The sequence below is a fragment of the Rattus rattus genome, chromosome 17 (genome assembly GCF_011064425.1).
Source record: "Rattus rattus isolate New Zealand chromosome 17, Rrattus_CSIRO_v1, whole genome shotgun sequence".
Lineage (NCBI taxonomy): Eukaryota > Metazoa > Chordata > Mammalia > Rodentia > Muridae > Rattus > Rattus rattus.
Genome location: NC_046170.1, coordinates 42,912,126 through 42,930,762, shown reverse-complemented (window position 1 = coordinate 42,930,762; position 18,637 = coordinate 42,912,126). Strand labels below are relative to the sequence as shown.

Below are 18,637 nucleotides of genomic sequence, written 5' to 3'. Positions count from 1 at the left end.
GCCTGGCCGCCGCCAATCGGAAAGCAGCGCGGGCTGCAGAGCTGGTGCTCCAGACGCTATGCCGGGCTCGCCGGCAAGGGGTGCTGCTGTGGGCGGTGGGCCCCGGGTCCTCCGAAAAACATGGACCGAGCTGCTGGGTAGGTCCTGCCACCACTACCTTCCGACCCCAACCAGTGCCCAGTGCGGTCCCTCCATTCTCCGGGTCCAGGATCAGATCCCAGCGTGGCACAGCCCCGCGAGTCAGTAGTCCTGGGCCGCTGGTCCTCATAGGGCTATAGGCCCCAGGTTTTCTGGTCCCAGAGGCAGATGACCGACCAGATCCTGGGCAGCTCTCTGGACCTCCGTGCAGCGTGTCACCTTGTCGCGCTATAATTTTTTTAGCAGTTTTTTTTTCTTTTTATAACTTCAGCTGGCAGAGTCAAGAAGCAAAAATATGACCCTGAAAGGGAGCAGAAATTAAAGGATTCCGCTCTGAAACTCCTGAGATACCACCAAAACATGCATGACCTTTTGCTAGAGGTAAGAGGAAGTTGGCATGGCTGAGCAGGTTGGGTGTTCCGAAGCAAGCCAGATCATAATCTTTATAATATCCTTCTAGGCCTGCGAGCTTGGTGAATAACTGGTGCCTGCAAACCAGGGGAGAAGAGAGCTGAGTGTATTTTATATTTTATGCCTTTGGAGATGAAAGTAGTCGGGTAGTAAATTTACTAATTCTCAAAAGGCTCTGGTAAATTCCTTCTGGAGAAAAGTACTTGAGGGGCTGGAGGGGTTGGTCCCATACAGTCTTCGTTTTGTTTTTATGTGTGTGTATGTGTGCACCACGTGTGTGCCCAGTGCCTACAGAAGTCAGAGGAGGGCATCAGACCCCCTGGGACTGGGATGCGTGTGAGCTAACATGTGGGTGCTGGGAATCAAAACTTGGTCCTTTGCAAGGGCAACAAGTGCTCTTGACCAGCACCGTCTCTCCAGCTCTAAGGCATCATATCGTTCTTAAGAGGATCTGAGGTCAGTTCCCAGAACACATGTCAGGAGGCTCAGAGCCATCTGTAACTCGAGTTCCAGGGGACCTGACACCCTCTTCTGAACCCTGAACACTGCACAGACTGGAATGCATACAGACAAGCAAGTACACTGTGCTGGTGTTAAGTCAACTCAATACAAGCTAAGAATTATGTGGGAAGAGTTCCTCTCGGGCTGGAGAGGTGGCTCAGTGGTTAAGAGCACTGACTGTTCTTCCAGAGGTCCTGAGTTCAAATCCCAGCAACGGCATGGTGGCTCACAACTACAGCAATGGGTTCTGATGCCCTCTTCTGAGGACAGTGATGGTGTATTTACATTCATAAAATAAATAAAAGCTTTAAAAAAAAGAAAAAAAGAGTTCCTCTCAGTTTGAAAGCCCTCCCATCGGACTGTGGGCAAGCCTGTGCTACATATTTTTGATTAATGATTGATGGGGGAGGGGCCATCCGATGGGGGTGGTGGTGCTTCTCCTGGACTGGTGGTCCTGGGATGTGTAAGAAAGCAGGACCTAACAAGCCATAGTGAGCAAGCCCATAGGCAGCGTGGCCACTCCATGAGGGAAGTCAGGACAGGAACTCAAGACAGGAACTGACAGACAGACAGACAAACAATACAAAAGAGAATGAAAGAGGTTTACATGTAGAACAGCTAGTTGCCTGTTTTTGGACAGGGATTCTCTGTGTAGCTTCTGCCTCCTGAGTGCCACCACTGCCCAGCAAGACAGAGTACAAGTTGTAAGCCGAAATGAGTGAAATGAGTTTCCCAAGTTGCTCTTGGTCATGGTGTTTTTATCACAGCAATAGCAATTCTAAAACACACACACACACACACACACACACACACACACACACACACACACACGCACAAAGATGAATTTAAAAACAAAACACAAAACAGAATAAAACCAAAATAACCAAGCAAGCAGACCTTCTGTGCGAGCTGCGCTCCGCTCCAGCCCTGAAAGTGATTCTCACTGCTCTGGTTTGTAGGTGGAGGAGCCACAGTGTAAAAAGCTGCGTCTCAGCGAGCTGACTGACTGCGGTGGTGCTGAGGCTTTCTCCGACCGGTCCGCTCCCTTCATCCGTGAGTTATCACTGTGCCCTTCACTGACTCAGATTCTACCAAACAATGCCCTTTCTCTCGTATGTATTATTACCAGTTATGCCGGCTTCGTGACTTGGTTTGGAGTTTTTTTTTCCTTGCTCCTCCCCCCTCCTTCCTGGAGAGACAGGGGAACGGGGTTTCTCTGTGTAGCCCTAGATGCCCTGGAATTCACTCTGTAGACCAGGCTGGCCTTGAATTCACAGAGATCCACCTGCTTCTGCCTCCCCAGTGCTGGGATTAAAGATGTGAACCACCATTGCCAGGAGGTATTTATTTCTCTGCCCCAAGCGCACGTGTGCGTGTGTGCGTGCGTATATCTGTGTGTGTGTGTGTCTGTGCCTGTGCATGTGTCTGTGTCTATATGTGTGAGAAGGGACATGTGGAAGTCAGAGGACAACCTCATGGAATTGATTCTCCCTTCTTCCCATGGGTTCCAAGATTCAAACTCAGGTCTCTAGGCTTGTGTAGAAATCTCCTCTACCCTCTGAGCCATTTCACTGCCCTCTACTCCCCCTTTTCTTCCTGTTTTGAGGTAGGGCTTGTACCCTAGGCTGGTCTAGACCTTGCTGTGTGGTGATGATCTGAACTTCTGCTCCTACTAAGCCTTTGGTGTTGAGATCACAGGGGTCCCCGCTGTGCCTGGTTTCGTATGATCAAACTTAGGGCTTCATTCATGCTAGGCAAGCATTTTACCAACATTGCAGCTCCTGACGCTGTGTCTGAAGTGTACTCAGCTAAAGGTGCAGGCTATAAAGGACCCCAAGTTACTCTTGGAAAATATCGTCTGCTGTGTGCCTCCTTCCTGGCTATGAATCCGACTGAAACCGGAAGCGTGCTTGTGGGTGTCACTCTCCAGAGTCGGAGAAAGCTTGGGGGCAGGGACGTCGGTTATCAATAAATAAGGTTTCTTTTTCACTCTACGACTTCTTTCAGAAAGCGATGCTACCTTCATTATTCACTACTTTTTAGCCTTTTTTTTTTTTTTTCCATTTATGTGTTCATTCACTCACTTGTGAGCCATGGTGATCATGTGGAGGTCAGGTCAACTGCATGAACCAGTTTTCCCCTTGAACCTTGTCATTCTGGGGGAACCAAACTCAGGTTGTCAGTCTTGACTTCAGGCAGCTTCATGCACTGGGACACCTTGACAGCCCTCAGTGATTTTCTTCTAGATTTTTTCTTTTAGAGGTTTAAGGGCATCAGATCCCATTACAGATGGTTGTGAGCCACCATGTGGTTGCTGGGAATTGAACTCAGGACCTCTGGGAGAGCAGTCGGTGCTCTTAACTGCTAAGCCATCTCCCCAGCCCCAATTTTCTTCTAGATTTATGAATACCTCTGAGTATATGTCCCATGCACAGGGCGTCTACCCACAGAGGCCGGAAGAAAGTGTTGGGTGCCCTGGAATTGGAATTGAGATGACTGTGAGGAGATGAAAGTGTTCTGTGCAGGAGCAGCAGGTGGTCTCAACCCCTGAGCCACAATCCAGTCCCTCCCATTTGCCCTTTTAACTTTATTATTGTTTGACGTACTGGGGTTTGAACCTAGGGTATTTTATGCTCCTCTAGCCCTTTAAACCATTTATAAAAGGGAAACAAGGTTTGGCTAAGTCATCTGTGCTGGCCTTGGGTTTTCAGTCCTCCCTCAGCTTTCCCAGTAGCTGGAATTACAGCCTTCTGTCTCCAGTCCCAGTTCTGATCTCATTCATTCACTCATTCATTCATTTATTTTATGTGAGTTCACTGTCACTGTCTTCAGACACACCAGAAGAGGGCATCAGATCCCATTACAGATGGTTGTGAGCCACCATGTGGTTGCTGGGACTTGAACTCAGGACCTCTGGAAGAACAGTCAGTGCTCTTAACCGCTGAGCCGTCTCTCCAGCCCCCAGCTCTGATTTCTAACACTTGTAATCTGAAGCCTCTGTAATTATCGTGTATGGCTTTCCTTATTCTTTGATGTGAGTTTTTAGAGCCTTGAAGATAATGGGTGTATGCCATATATATTCATACACACACACACACACACACAATGTGTATGGATATTTTTTCTGCATGTATGTCTGTGAACTGCGTGCATGCCTAGTACCCATGGAGGCCATAAAGGTGGTTGGATCCCTTGGATGCCCTGGAACTGGAGTTACAGGCAGTTATAAGCCACTGCCGTGTTGTGGGAATCGAACCTGGGTCCTCTGGAAGAGCAGCACATGCCCTTAACTGCTGAGCCATCTCTCCAGCCCTCCTATTTTTTTTTTTCCCCTTGACAATTAGTTTTGGAAGTGAAGTAAATCAGAAATGATTGTAAGCACTGCCTGTTTCTAGGCTGCCCACAACATTTCGCCTTAAGGAATACAGACCACAGACTGGGTCAGGAGCCTGGCGACTGCCGTAGGGCCAGCTTGTCCAGCCTCTGCCTGCGTGTACCCATGATCCTCTGCTCCCTTTCAGGTGCAAGGCAGAGCATCTGGAAATCCTGTCCATTTTGGGCTTGAATGTCTGTAAGGTCCCTGAGGGGGAGGTAAACTCATCTGTGGCCTTAAATAGGGACTAACGTTGAAGCAGCGCAGTGTTGTGGCGCTTGTCTCCGGTGTCTGAGGCCATGGGTTCGATCCCTGTCATGAGATGAGGAGCCGAGGGTCTAACCCAGCGCCTCAGGCATGCTATGTTTATACCCTACCACCTGAGCTACCTTCCCGGCCCTTATTAGTATAGTTTTAAAGCTATATGTTAGTAATCCACTTACTGCAGAAGAGCCTTCCTGCTAGCATATCGGGAAGTCTGATGACCTCTGCTCACCGAGCTCTTTATAAGGATGATAAAGTTCCCTCCGTATGTTGCAATGCAGTGTATCTGCCGCGGTAAGAGATGCGTGCACGTGTGTGCTTTGAGTTCAGGGTGTCCCGAGAGCTGCCAGTTTGGCCATGAAATCATCTTTTTGTGTCTCCTTCCCCTTCTGTCTATCCCTTTTCTACCATGATGCCACAACCGAATGAGAAGCAGTTTTCCACCGAAGTCCTTGGAAGGTCGTGTTTCTCGTGCTTTAAGGGAAAGTCACGGCTCTGTTTGGCTTCTAGGCTCTGCTTTTCGGGATCAGGCCTCGAGGCTGGGGGTTCCTGTGGGAGTGCTGTCTGCCAGAGTGTTCGCTCGCAGCATGCAGCAGGTCTGCGTGGAGCCCAGCCACCCCGTGCTGCTCAGCCCGGAACAAAGTGTGAGAAGCCGGCCCCTTAAATACGACCTGTCGGTTTGGGGCTGTCTGGGAAAGTAGGGTATTTCTTTAATGCTGTTTTTAGATAATTTACCTCTTTGAAAATACAGATCGTATCTTTCTAGGAGAGGCTGTCTTCCCTGCTAGTGAGCGCTCAGCACTTGTTGGCCCACAACATGTTCTCCCGACTCACCTTCTGTCAAGAACTGTGGAAAGCACAGGTAAACCTGAAGTTCTGTTCTTAGGATTTTAAAGGCGATGTCCTGTTGGTCTGGGTCTGTGAATTTTCTTAGGAATTTGGCCAAACGTCTCATTAATTACAGAGCTTGACGAGGGAGATCGTCGGATGCCCCCAAGGGCGGCAGGAGCGCCTCAGTGTTGTCTGTCAGTCCCCCATCATTGGCACTGTTCATTACAGTAGGGTACCTAGGGGCCTGTAGGGCTCGCACTTGAAAGATTTGAGGCAGGAGGATGTCGGAGTTCAGGATCAGCCTGGTGTACTCAGAGTTCCAGGCCAGACAGAGCCACATAATGAGACCCCGACTGTCTCCACAAAGATAAAATCAAGCACATGGTGGACTCTGTCTGACTCCCTGGTGTGTGTCAGGAAGGCTCTTCTGAGTGAGTGAATTACTGACGTATAGTTTTAAAAGCAGGCTAAGAGGGCAGGGAAGGTAGCTCGGCTGGTAGGGTGTTTACATAGCATGCCTGAGGCGCTGGATTAGATCCTTATAAAGTGGGCACAGTGGTGTGTGTGTGTGTGTGTGTGTGTGTGTGTGTGTGTGTGTGTGTGTGTGTGTGCCTGGGCATAGCGGTGTGTGTGTATGTGCGTGTGTGCCTGGGCACAGCGGGGTGTGTCTGGTGTGTGCGTGTGTGTGTGTGTGTGTGTGTGTGTGTGTGTGTGTGTGCAGCCTGGGCACAGTGATGCTTGATGCTTGCCTGTAATACTTGCTCTTGGGAGCTAGAGGCCAAAGGATCAGAAGTTCAGGGTTATCCTTAGCTACATAGTACATTTCAGACCAGCCTGGACTACATGAGACCCTATTTCAAAAACAAAACAAAACAAGCTATATTAGTAAGCTGTATTTGCAACGCAAAGTTTTATTTTTCATCCTTATTGTGCATATATGTGTGTATGAATGTGTTCTGGAGCCGTGGCATGTGAGTGGAGATCACAGGACAATCTCCAGGAAGTGGCTCAGAATGCATAGGCCAGAGTGTAGGAAGGAGTGGAAATGACTTAACTGGAGGCTCCTGGGAGGTCACAGCTGTCACAGACTGCGGAGAAAAGTCATGCCGGACAGAAAGGGACATGGATGCTGTGTGACATGAGCCCTTTAGGCCATGCTGTGACAGGTTCTCAGTGTGTATGAGCATAACCTGGGCTGGACACTCTGTAGGACGAAGCCCATGTCGAGATGACACTGTTGTGTTTTTCAGAACTCTTTGTTGCTGGAAGCTGTGTGGCGTCTTCACACACACCATGTTGTGAGCCTACAAGAGCTACTGCAAAGGTACCCGACTAGTTTAGTCGTTTTCCGCTACTTAGTGTCCTGCAGCCTTTCTGTAGTCAATAGCTGAGTTTCTAAGCTGTCTCTTTGTTATTCGTTTACGTATATATTTATTGAGGGGTGGGAGGTGCATATGGGGAGGCGTGCGTGTGGAGCTTGGAGGAGGAGCCAGTTTTCCTCTTCCACCCTGTGGGTTCTGGGGTCAGATTTTCATGGTGAGCGCCTTCACCTGCTAAGCCGACTTGCCTGACCGTACTTGTCCTTTATCTTTAAAATTTTTTTTTTAATTAATTTTTATTTATATGAGCACACTGTAGCTGTCTTCAGATGCACCAGAAGAGGGCATCAGATCCCATTACAGATGGTCGTGAGCCACCATGTGGTTGCTGGGACTTGAACTCAGGACCTCTGGAAGAGCAGTCAGCCCTCTTAACCACTGACCCATCTCTCCAGCCCTATGTCCTGTATCTTATGAGAACATTTAGTGGTATTAAAGTACCCTTGGGCATGTTTTCTCTGTACATGTCCCATGATGATGATTTTTGTGCGTATATGTAAATACACGTTTGTATGTGTATGAATATACACATGTTGTATGTGCATGAGTATGTACGTGCTTGTATGTACATGATTATACACATGCTTGTAGAAGCCACAGGTCAGTGTTGTGTGTCTTCCACAATCATTTTCCAGTTACCTTTTGACATAAGACCTCACTGTGCTCGGAGCATGCCGATTGGGCTAAACTTGTCAGCCAAAAAGCCCGGGGGATCTTCTTGCTCTGCCTCACCAGACCTGGGCACAGAGAACAATTCACAGACGGAGCCATTTCCTCAGCCCCTGTCATGATGATTCCTTTTAAAGATGGAGAAAAAGACAAGAAAGTACTTTTTGGGCAGACGAAGGTGGATCTCTGAGAGTTCAAGGCTAGCCTGGTCTACATAGTGAGTTTTAGGCTAGCCAGGGCTACATAGTGTGACTGGCTCAAAACAAAATAAAAAACAAACAAGAGCAACAAAAACTGAAGAAAGTTGGACTTGGGCTTAGAGTTTGCACTGAGTGCACAAAGCCCGAGTTCAGTCCTCAGCATTTCATGAAGCAGCACAGGAGCTCAGCTGTATAATCCCAGATCTCAGGAGGGAGGGCGAAGAGAATCACAAGTTCAAGGCCTGGGCTAGAGAGTCGCTCAGGTTAAGAGCACTCGCTGGTCTTGCAGAGAACCTAGGCTTGGTTTCCAGCATCCACATACACGGCAGCTTCTCGCCATTCTAACCCCAGGTCCAGAAACCTGACCCCTGCAGGCAGTGCACGCACATGGTCTACAGACATACTCCTACACATAAGGGATTTTTAAATTTTTAAAGATAAGTATAAAGCTACTCACAGTTACATACTCAGATCAAGACCCACCCTAGTCTCCATGAGACCCTGTCTCAAAACAAAACCAAAAAGTTAGCTAAAAAAAGAGATGTTCAGGTAAACATGGCTGATGAAATGTATGTAACTGTATTTATTTCTGAAATCACCTTAGGAGTCAGACTGTTTGTGTGGGGGTACGAATGTGCTGAAGCACTTGTCTGGAAGTCGGTGGCTCCCTCGGGTGGGACTCAGGTAGTCAGGCTTGGTGGCAAGTATCTTTACAATGTTTGCCAGCCCAGAAAAGGAACTTTTATAATAAGGAGTAACCTGATAAAATGAACTAGCACCAAGATGGCAAAATCAAAAATTTGGAAGAAGGGAAGCAGATGGAGCAGCCGTAAGAGATTTAACAGACTATGCTGAGCCAGAAATGTGGATGAAGATAACCAAGTGTGAGGTCAGCCAACCATGAAGACAACCAACCATGAAGACAATCAACCATGAGGACTACCAACCATAAGGACAACCAACCATGAAGATATCCAGCCATGAGGACAACCAACCATAAGGACAACCAACCATGCAGATATCCAGCCATGAAGACAACCAACCACGAGGACAACCAACCACGAGGACAACCAACCATGTGGACAACCAACCATGAGGACAACCAACCATGAGGACAACCAACCACGAGGACAACCAACCACGAGGACAACCAACCACGAGGACAACCAACCACGAGGACAACCAACCACAAGGACAACCAACCACGAGAACAACCAACCATGAGGACAACCAACCATGAGGACAACCAACCATGAAGACAACCAACCACGAAGACAACCAACCATGAGGACAACCAACCATGAAGACAACCAACCATGAGGACAACCAACCATGAGGACAACCAACCACGCCATGAAGACAACCAACCACGAGGACAACCAACCATGAGGACAACCAACCACGAGGACAACCAACCACGAGGACAACCAACCACGAGGACAAACAACCACGAGAACAAACAACCACGAGAACAAACAACCATGAGAACAAACAACCACGAGGACAACCAACCACGAGGACAACCAACCACGAGGACAACCAACCACGAGGACAACCAACCACGAGGACAACCAACCATGCAGACAACCAACCATGAGGACAACCAGCCGTGAAGATAACCAACCATGAAGATAATCAACTAGCCTATTTTATTTATTCATAAAGGCTCAATTATTGGGAGTGTTGATACTGCAGGAGGTTGGATGAAAAAGAGTCTCAGAGAGGCCTATACAAGGCCTTCCATGAAATGTCTGGGGCCTCTGACCGTCTAGTCCATCAGAAGGCTGGCAGTCTCTGCTTTCTGAGGTCTAGCTTGGGACACCAAGCATGGTTGAAAATGCCATCTTGAAACCAGGTCATGCTGTGACAATAGTTCCCATAAGATTTTTTTTTTTAAGTTATACCAAAAATAAATAAGTAAAAGAGGCTTGGGTGAATCAAATAAAGAAAATGGGGGCATAAAAGGATGAGAAAGAACTGGGCGGTAGTGGTGCACACCTTTAATCTCAGCATTTGAGGCAGAGGCAGGCAGGGGGATCTCTGAGTTCGAGGCCAGCCTGCTCCACAAAGCAAGTTCTAGGACAACCAAGGCTACACAGAAATCTTGTCTCCAAAAACAAGAGGAAATCCCAGACAGCTATTTTTATGATCTTGAAGGCAGGAGACCTAAATACGATAAAGCTCAGAGGCTAGAAATGATTAATAAACTTAATTTTACGGAGAGCAGGTCTCCTAGTATACACGCAGCAGGGGGAAAAGCACGTTTTGACAATTGGTAGAGACTTGTGGATTCCTCATGGTACTGAATAGAGTTAGATCATCAGTGCAAAGCCTGGAATGACGGCTCATGCCTTCAATGTTAGCACCCAGGAGGCAGAGGTAGGGATTTCTGTGAGTTCAAGGCCAGCCTGGTCAATGTAGAGAGTGCCAGGCTGGCCAGGGTGGCATAGTGATATCTCCACTTAGGAAAAATTTATCAGTGCCATAGGCTACCTGAACACGGCAAAACACTGTAGCTAGTCACCCTGGGATACTCTGCAGGGAGAGCACATGTGAGCTCATGAACAGAGGTTTGGGGATGCAGCTCAGTTGGCAGAGTCCTTGTCTACCAGGCCTGGAGCCCCAGGTGCAGTTCCTAGTACCACCAGATGTGTACACCTACGATCCTGGTACTGGGGGCTGGGAGCAGAAAAATCAGGCATTTGAGGCCAGCCTCGGTCATACAGCGCACATATGAAGGCTGGGCTGCATTAGACCCTCTTTCAAAAAGAAAGGGGATGGAACTTCTGAAACAGGACAGAAAGTATAGGTCATAAAACCAGTTGGGGGGTTGGGGATTTAGCTCAGTGGTAGAGTGCTTGCATAGCAAACGCAAGGCCCTGGGTTCGGTCCCCAGCTCCGAAAAAAAGAAAGAGGAAAAGAAAAAAAAAAAAAACCAGTTGGGATAAACGGTTGAAATAATTCAAAATAAGCTCTCTGTCCCCAAACAGATTTTTTGTTGGTAGGGGGCAAGGGTTGGCATTGGCTGATATCGAACCCATGAGTGACCATTTTATTACCCACTGTATTAGATTTATTTTTTCTGTGTCTTTGCATGTATACCTGCGTATATGTTTGTGTACCAGAGGCATAGACATACATGCAGGAAGAGGCCAGAAAAGGGTCTGATCTGAGATCTGAGATCTGGAGTTGGCATACAAATGGCTGGAATCAAACACGGGTCCTCTGCAAGAGTGGCCAGTGTCTCAACCTCGGAGCCATCTCTCTACCCCTAAACGTTCTTAAAGAGTTCACTGTCTAACCCTGGCTGTCCCGGAACTCACAGTGAGTTTCCTGGTTAGACTAGGCTGGCCACCAGCTCACAGAGAGACACTTGCCTCTGCCTCCCCAGTGCTGGGACTACAGGCATGGGCCACCACACCAGTTCACAGTAAACTTGTTTTTTAGAAAAGATTTATTAGTAAATAAAGGGTTCTGTCTGCATGTACACCTGCACACCAGGAGAGGGCATCAGATCCCATTACAGATGGTTGTGAGCCACCATGTGACTGCTGAGAATTGAACTCAGAACCTCTGAAAGAGCAGTCAGTTCTCAACCACTGAGCCACCTCTCCATCCCCCTTATTCTTAAACCTTTTAAAATGATGTCTTTGTTTTTGCCTTAGCAGCAGCCAGGCAGGCGCCCTGTGCCTGCCCAGTTAGCCCTTGAGATTGGCAGCTGCTGTGCTCTTACCGGCCAGTGTTTCCCAGTCAAGTGACTATTGCAGTAAATAAGCAAACGAACGGAATTAGGAGGGCAGTGGGATGGGGGATTCAGCCTCTGTTCTTTGTGACCTCAGCCATCCTGACACAGAAGCCATGACCACGTGGCTCTTCAGGAACCTACGCTTCCTGTGTGAGCTGATAGGAGCGTCCTGCCCATCCTCCGATACTGTGGAAGCCATGCTTTCTGGTATGTTCATAGCAGATGGGTTCCTGGGGAAAGTTATGCATTTTGAAAAGAGAGTAGTCTCTCCATTCCTGTGGGTCTAGGGTGAAACAAACTCACCAGGTCAGTCCTGGGCTTCTGTTTTATTCTTTAAATGTCTGAGTGTTTTTGTTTTTGTTTTTTTAAAGATTTATTTATATGTGTGAGTGCACTGTCACTGTCTTCAGACACACCAAAAGAGGGCATCCCATTACAGATGGTTGTGAGCCACCATGTGGTAGCTGGGATTTGAACTCACGACCTCTGGAAGAGCAGCCGGTGCTCTAACCACTGAGCCATCTCTCCAGCCCACCTGTTTTCTTGAGTGGTTGGAGTCCTAGTAGGAGTGTTTGTGGCAAAGTTGGGTTTTCCCTCGAGTGGTCCCAGGTCCCTTTGCCACCTTAGCTATCGTCTGCAGTGCTAGCTGTCCCAGAGAGGTGACCCAGTCAAAGGTGAGGAGCATGTGCTCCGTCCAGGCAGCTCGCAGGTTTCTCTGTCTTGATTTTGAGCCGGTCTTACCTTGTAGCTCTAGCTGGCCTGGAACTTGTAATACAGAACAGGCTAGACCAAAACTCAACACATCTGCCTGCCTCTGCTTCTCTTCAATGCTGGGATTGCTGTGTCCACCACAGTTGGTCTTCTCTACTCTGTAACCCAGGCTGGCCGTTCACATTCATGGCAACCTTGCCTCAGTCTCCCCAAAGCTGGGATTACAGTCGTTTAACCATCATGCCTGGCAAGTTGGTATGTTTCTTAGTTTGCAAAGATGTTCTTCCAGTGGTGTGAACTGCTTATATTTCCGGTGATCTGCTCCAGACGAGTAAAATTTTCAGTCAAAGGTAAGATAGGAAACCTCAGTTCCAGGCTTCCTTACTCTGATCTTTTAAATCATGACTGGGCCAGTTGTGGATTGGTCAGATGTGCGGCTCACTCCTTTAGTCCCGCACTCCAGAAGCAGAGGCAGGCAGATGTCTATGAATTCGAGGCCACCCTTGTCCGTATAGGAATCTCCAGGCCAGCCAAGCCTACATAGTAAGTCTCTCTCAGACGCACCAAATATAAAATTATGAATCAGTGTGTTTTTCTTATTCCTCAGAATGTGGTGTTTCCTTTGGGTGGTGGTGTAGATATAATCCTAGCCACCCTGACTGGGTTGCTGGACTGAGATTGAAGCTGACACAGGAGTTTCAAAGCAAGCAAGCAAAAGAGCGTAAAGTAGAAATTAACTCTCAGAAGTCTTTACCATAAACATGACTTCTCTGAGTAGTTGGGTAAATGCTTGTGTCTCAGTTGGGCGGGCATTGGCAGGCAGAGGAGTTCACTGAGGGCTAAGTGCGCTGCCCATGAGGTCTGTGCCCACGTGGACTCCCTTGAGCCGGGTCAGCGTGAACCATGGCTGCTTGGAGACCATAGTGCATTTGAATTACTCTGAATATTTTATCTTTCAGGTCTTGTGCAACTGTTAATTTCATGGGGATTTCAGGGGAGCTCAGATCCAAGAAGACTCGTAGAGTCTGAAAAGGTTGAAAAGATGCCTCAGGTAGGAAGGGGAAGGAAAGAAGACAGTCTCACGTAGGCAAGGGTGAGCTTGAATTTCTTTTTCTTTTTTCTTTGTCTCTCTGTGTAGCCCAGGCTGTCTTGTAACTCACTCAGTAGACCAGGCTGGCCTCGAACTTAGAAATCCACCTGCCTCTGCCTCCCTAGTGCTGGGATTAAAGACGTGCACCACCATGCATGGCTTGACCTAGAATTTCTAATCTTGATTCCACCTCCTAAGTGTTGGGATCATAACCTCACACTACCAACCACTCCCGAGTTTATGATGGGCTAGGGACCAAACCAAAGGCTTAGCTCTCTCTAAAGTTAATCTGCCTAGAAGTCTGCCTACGTCCACCCTTCTTCACACCTTCTGTCTGTCTGTCTGTCTGTCTGTCTGTCTGTCTGTCTGTCTCTCTCTCTCTCTCTCTCTCTCTCTCTCTCTCTCTCTCTCTCTCTCTCTCCCCACCCCTCTCTCACATGGATTTATTAAGGAAGTGAGAAAGCTCCCAAGGGTGAGGCGGTTTCTTCTTTTGCCTCAGCATAGCAGGGCGTTGTGTGCATGGTCAGCATTGTGCCTGCTTGGGAGTTACTGACTGGATTTGTGTTCTGTGACAGGTCGCTGCTGATGTTCTGCAGAGAATGCTGGCTTGTAAGTTGCTTGCCCTGGGCCTCAGGATATAAATGACTCATTTCCTTACTGCTGGTTCTAGCAGATTCATACACACACACACACACACACACACACACACACACACACACACACACACATATATCTGTGTTGCCTCCCCTATATGTAGATTTAAGACAGTTATAAGTTGCCAAGCAGGTGCCAGGACTTGAACCCTGGTCATCTGAAGAGCACCCTGGCTGTCCTGGAACTCACTCTGTAGACCAGGCTGACCTTGAACTCAAGAGATCTGCCTACCTCAGCCTCCCGAGTGCTGGGATTAAAGACAGGCAGAACACTAACCTTGCACATTCAGTCCCTACCCCCACAGAATGCCTGGAGTGATAACACATCACCAGCTCAGTACAGCATTCACAGTTCTGCGAGTCTCCTTACCTTTCCAGCTTGCAGATAGACCCCAGTGCCCCGACGGGACTTAGATGTCCTGGCAGACCTGGTGTTGTCCAAGGAGACTCTGGATCTGCAGAGGCCTTGTGTCTGAGAGTGCTCGGGGTGACGCAGGACAGGGCCCTCATAGGGCTGACCTTGTTCTTCCGCCCTGTGTTCTGTCCTCAGTTTCACTCGATACCCTGGATGCTGATTCGCAGACGACTTTGGATCACCAGGCCGTGAGTGGCTGGTATGTCTGGGAGACCTGCTGTTCTCGTGCAAGGCTTCACTAGGAAGATGGAATCTTCACACCTGGGTGGGTGGGAGCCGTAACTGGCTGGGCGCTCTCTGCTGGTTGCTGACTTCGGGGAAGATTGTTGCTAAAGCACCAGGAGGTCTGTCCAGCCTTTTCTGAGGTGGGGTGAGAGCTCTTTCTTATTGTAGAATCCTATTCAGCCTCCAGATTTCTAGGGTGTGGGACCGCAATGGTCTTCAGTTCTACTTTTCTGTCACGTGTGTGTGACCTCCGTCCTAAGCGGCTGTCTTCAGCTGTGGTGTGCAACCGCAACGTTCCTAGTGTGTCGAGTCTCCCGCCTGCTTCTAGACTTTCGGCTCCCTCAGATGTCTCACTTCTCTCTTGATGAAGCCACATGTCCCGTGATTCACTCGGCACCTGCGGCCTCGTGGCCTGGTAGAGAAAGTGCCCGAAGGAGCAGGAGCCACATTGGTTCTTAGCCACGACCCAGGCCAAGGACAGTGCCTCCTCTCTGTTTGCAGGATCACTGTGTACTCTGGACGTACGTGCTGTGGTATGATAGCAGCCGATTCTCTGAAGAGCTTCCTCAGTCACGCGCTAACTCAGATTCTGACTCACAAGCCCGTGCTGAAAGGTAGGCCACCGCGCCATGACCACAGTCTACCCAGTTTGGGGGTCTCTTCCCCTCTACTTTAGGTGGAACTCTCAACAGAGATAATCTGGCCCTTGGGTAGGTTTGTGGCTCTGTCCTCTGCAGGCTCTCGAGCACCGAGACCTGGGGGTGCAATGGAATGCTTTAAGACCCCTTGAGATCATGACACTGTCCCAGAGTTTGGCATCCTTGTTGTCTGGAACCAGCATCCCTCTGACTCTGAGGAATGACCTAGTTAACAAAAGGAAATGGTTGTCTCAACAGCACTTGAAAAAAATGAAAACAATTGACACGAAGCTCTTAAAGAAACATGGTATTGGGCTGGAGAGATGGCTCAGCGGTTAAGAGCACTGACTGCTCTCCCAGAGGTCCTGAGTTCAAGTCCCAGCAACCACATGGTGGCTCACAACCATCTGTAATGGGATCCGATGCCCTCTTCTGATGTGTCTGAAGACAGCGACAGTGTACTCATATATAATAAATAAATAAATCTTTAAAAAAAAAAAAGCAGGGTATTTTGTTTGGTTGGTAGTTGTTTTGTTTTGTTTTAATAAACATTGACTTGAGGTTTTTCATTCTTCCTCCCCAGTGTCTGACGCCATTCAAATGCAGAAAGAGTGGAGCTTTGCACAGACACCCCATCTGCTCACGGATCTGTACTGCAGGGTGAGTGTGGGGTTGGTCTGCTCTGTGCAGCGAGCTTTCAGGTGTAAGACCGGATCAGACTGGCTCCTGTGGGCACTCCGGGTGTGAGAAGATTCAGGCGTCTCCAGCAAGACCAGTGTCCTTGTCAGGATCAGGAGACTGAACTTGCCATTGGGCAGAACCTTTCCTTCTCAGAGTGAGAATCCTTCCAGCCACTGCTGACCCCTGCAGACGGGAAATATGGTGGGCACCGTTGAGGTTCGTCATGGAGCCTGCACTTCTCTGGTGTTGGAGTGGATGGGCTGGACAGAGCAGAAGAGCTGGTCCCTGTCTGGCTATGGTAGCTGTACTTGGTTTTAAAAGGAGCTGGGGCTGTTGTTCCAGGTTTTTGTGACACTGGGTCCAGAAGAGTCAGTTGGCCGTTTGCAGGAAGTTCTGGAGCTGCAGGAGGTTAACTGGCAACGCGTGCTGTCCTGTGTGTCTACACTGGTTGTCTGCTTTTCTGAGGCACAGCAGCTGGTTAAAGGTTCGTGTTCGGGGAGCCCTGTCCTGCCATCGAGCATGTGCGATTTGCATGCAGATGTGAATTGCGTCCCACACAGTAGAGGCAGGGCACATGACTGATGTCCGTCACTCGCTGTGAACTTAATAGAACCCTGTTTGTGTGCACGTCTGTTGATGGAGTCTGAGGCAGCTTGTATCCAGCATGAGGTGACTTTTGCATGCGAGAGCTGGGCTCAGATACCCAGTCACCTGCAAAGCTCTGGTTCTGTGAGGGACCTGCCCTCACCTGCCACTGACTATGTCCTAATCTCACAGATTGGGTGGCCTCTTTGATGGCCCGGGCCTTTGAGAGCTACCACCTGGACAGCATGGTCACTGCCTTCCTGATTGTGCGCCAGGCTACTCTGGAAGGCCCCTACGTATTCCCGTCCTACGCAGATTGGTTCAAGGTGAGTTCTGGGAAGCGTGTGATCCGACAGACCGAGGGCTTCGTCTGGGGCTGGGCGCTGCTGGGACAGGAGGTCGGTGTAGCAAGCGCAGCCAGGGCGGATGCTGACGTGTTTCCAGAAGCTGTCTGCGGTGCTCAGCTCACAACTTAGATCTGCGTCCTCGGGGTGCCCGTTGGGTGGAGTCTCCTTTTCTGACTGACCAAGACGGGAAACTGTCCAGCGATCAGGAGCTCCTTCTTCCTGTCGAGTGCGCTGCTCCTCCTTCCTGAAGGTTCTGAGGCAATGCCTCGTCCTTGCAAGGACCCTGCTTATGGGTCCATCTTTTGCTTTCGGCTGCAGTTGTGTCTTGGTCTGTGCTGTGCTCCTGTGCCCGAGAGTCATGGACTCACCTCGCAAGGTCATCCCAGGCCTGTGGAGTCTGTGCTCCCAAGGTGACGTCTGCAGGGAGATCCTTGGCCAGCTGGTGTGAATACAGGTTAAGCCGGTGTGTGTGTGTGTGTGCATGTGTGTGTGCAAGTGTGTGTGTGTGTGTGTGTGTGTGTGTGTGTGAGTGTGCGTGTGTGTGTGTGTGTGTGTGTGTGTGTGTGTGTGTGTGTGTGTGTGTGTGCATTATGGGTTCCAGGAATCAAACTCAGGATGTAAGGTTGTAAGGTCAACACTTTTAACTGCTAAGACATCTTGCCAGTCCTAAATTAACCGTTTTTTATTTTAATAATAATAACGGTAATTTTGAGACAGGGTCTCACGATCTAGCTTTGGCTAGTCTGGAGCTCACCATGTAGACAAAGCTGGCCTCAAAATCAGAAATCCACTTGCCCTGAGTGCTGGGATTAAAGATGTATGCCACCATGTTCCCATGTTCCACTTTATACTTTTATTTCTGTGTGTGTGTGTGTGTGTGTGTGTGTGTGTGTGTGTGTGTGTGTACCTACCTGCGTGTGCTTGGTACCCATGAGGCCAGAAGAGGGCTTTGGATTCCCTGGAGCCACCATGTGGTTGCTGAGAATTGAACCTGTGTCCCCTGGAAGAGCAGCCAGTGCTCCTAACTTCTGAGACACCTATCCAGCTGTTCCTTCTTATTTAACTTTTAAAATCAACTTCATCAGGACATAATTTAGGGCTGGTGGAAGGTTCAGTGGGTAAAACACGTGTCGTGCAAGCACGAGGGCCCCACATTCAAAAGCCCCGAAGCCAACTTAAGTCAAAACAGCACCACGCTCCTCCACGGTGGCGTGCACCTCTCGTCCCGCACTCGTACAGTGAGGTAGGAGCCAGTGACACGACCCCCAGAAGTTCAGGTCCGCTAGCCCAGCAAATGCTGCCGACAAAATTAAACATGGAACCTATGAACAATTTATTTTCCACATAGATGGCAGAAGTGTGTAGATCACTTGAGTTTGAGGTTACATAGTGAATTCCATGTTAGCCAGGAGTGAGAACTTGTCACACTCATACACAAGTACAGTACAACATAAAATAAAAACCCAACAAAGCCAACTAATTTAGATTAGATGGTTGCTAGTTTACCTCAGCAGTGTTGTATCATGTGATAGTCTTCTAAATGTAATCGATGGAATTTTATTTAGTTTAAAAAGTAATTTAATTATGTTGTGTGTAGGGGTGTTTTTTCTGCTTCTGCATGTATATGTGTACACTGTAATTTTTTTTTTTGCTGTTTTTTATTTACATTTCAAATGTTAGTCTCTTTCCCGGTTTCCTGTCCATAATCCCCCTATCCCATCCCCTCCCCTTATATAAGGCTGTTCTCCCACCCATCCACCCATCCACCCACCCATTCCCGC

The 18,637-nt window shown here is 48.7% G+C and overlaps 1 protein-coding gene across 1 annotated transcript in view; it reads left to right on the top strand.

Annotated features, from left to right (window-relative positions):
* Positions 1 to 54: 54 nt before the first annotated feature.
* Fanca (FA complementation group A) overlaps positions 55 to 18,637 on the top strand; it is a 56,618-nt gene continuing 38,035 nt past the window's right edge. Inside the window, exons 1-14 of the mRNA XM_032887323.1 lie at positions 55 to 137; positions 410 to 519; positions 2,010 to 2,103; positions 5,198 to 5,331; positions 5,454 to 5,549; positions 6,769 to 6,842; positions 11,606 to 11,718; positions 13,182 to 13,273; positions 13,888 to 13,921; positions 14,516 to 14,579; positions 15,107 to 15,219; positions 15,827 to 15,903; positions 16,267 to 16,408; positions 16,702 to 16,835. Coding sequence (XP_032743214.1) covers positions 59 to 137; positions 410 to 519; positions 2,010 to 2,103; positions 5,198 to 5,331; positions 5,454 to 5,549; positions 6,769 to 6,842; positions 11,606 to 11,718; positions 13,182 to 13,273; positions 13,888 to 13,921; positions 14,516 to 14,579; positions 15,107 to 15,219; positions 15,827 to 15,903; positions 16,267 to 16,408; positions 16,702 to 16,835 — 1,356 coding nt within the window. The 5' untranslated portion in view covers positions 55 to 58. The remainder of the gene's footprint in view (positions 138 to 409; positions 520 to 2,009; positions 2,104 to 5,197; positions 5,332 to 5,453; positions 5,550 to 6,768; positions 6,843 to 11,605; positions 11,719 to 13,181; positions 13,274 to 13,887; positions 13,922 to 14,515; positions 14,580 to 15,106; positions 15,220 to 15,826; positions 15,904 to 16,266; positions 16,409 to 16,701; positions 16,836 to 18,637) is intronic.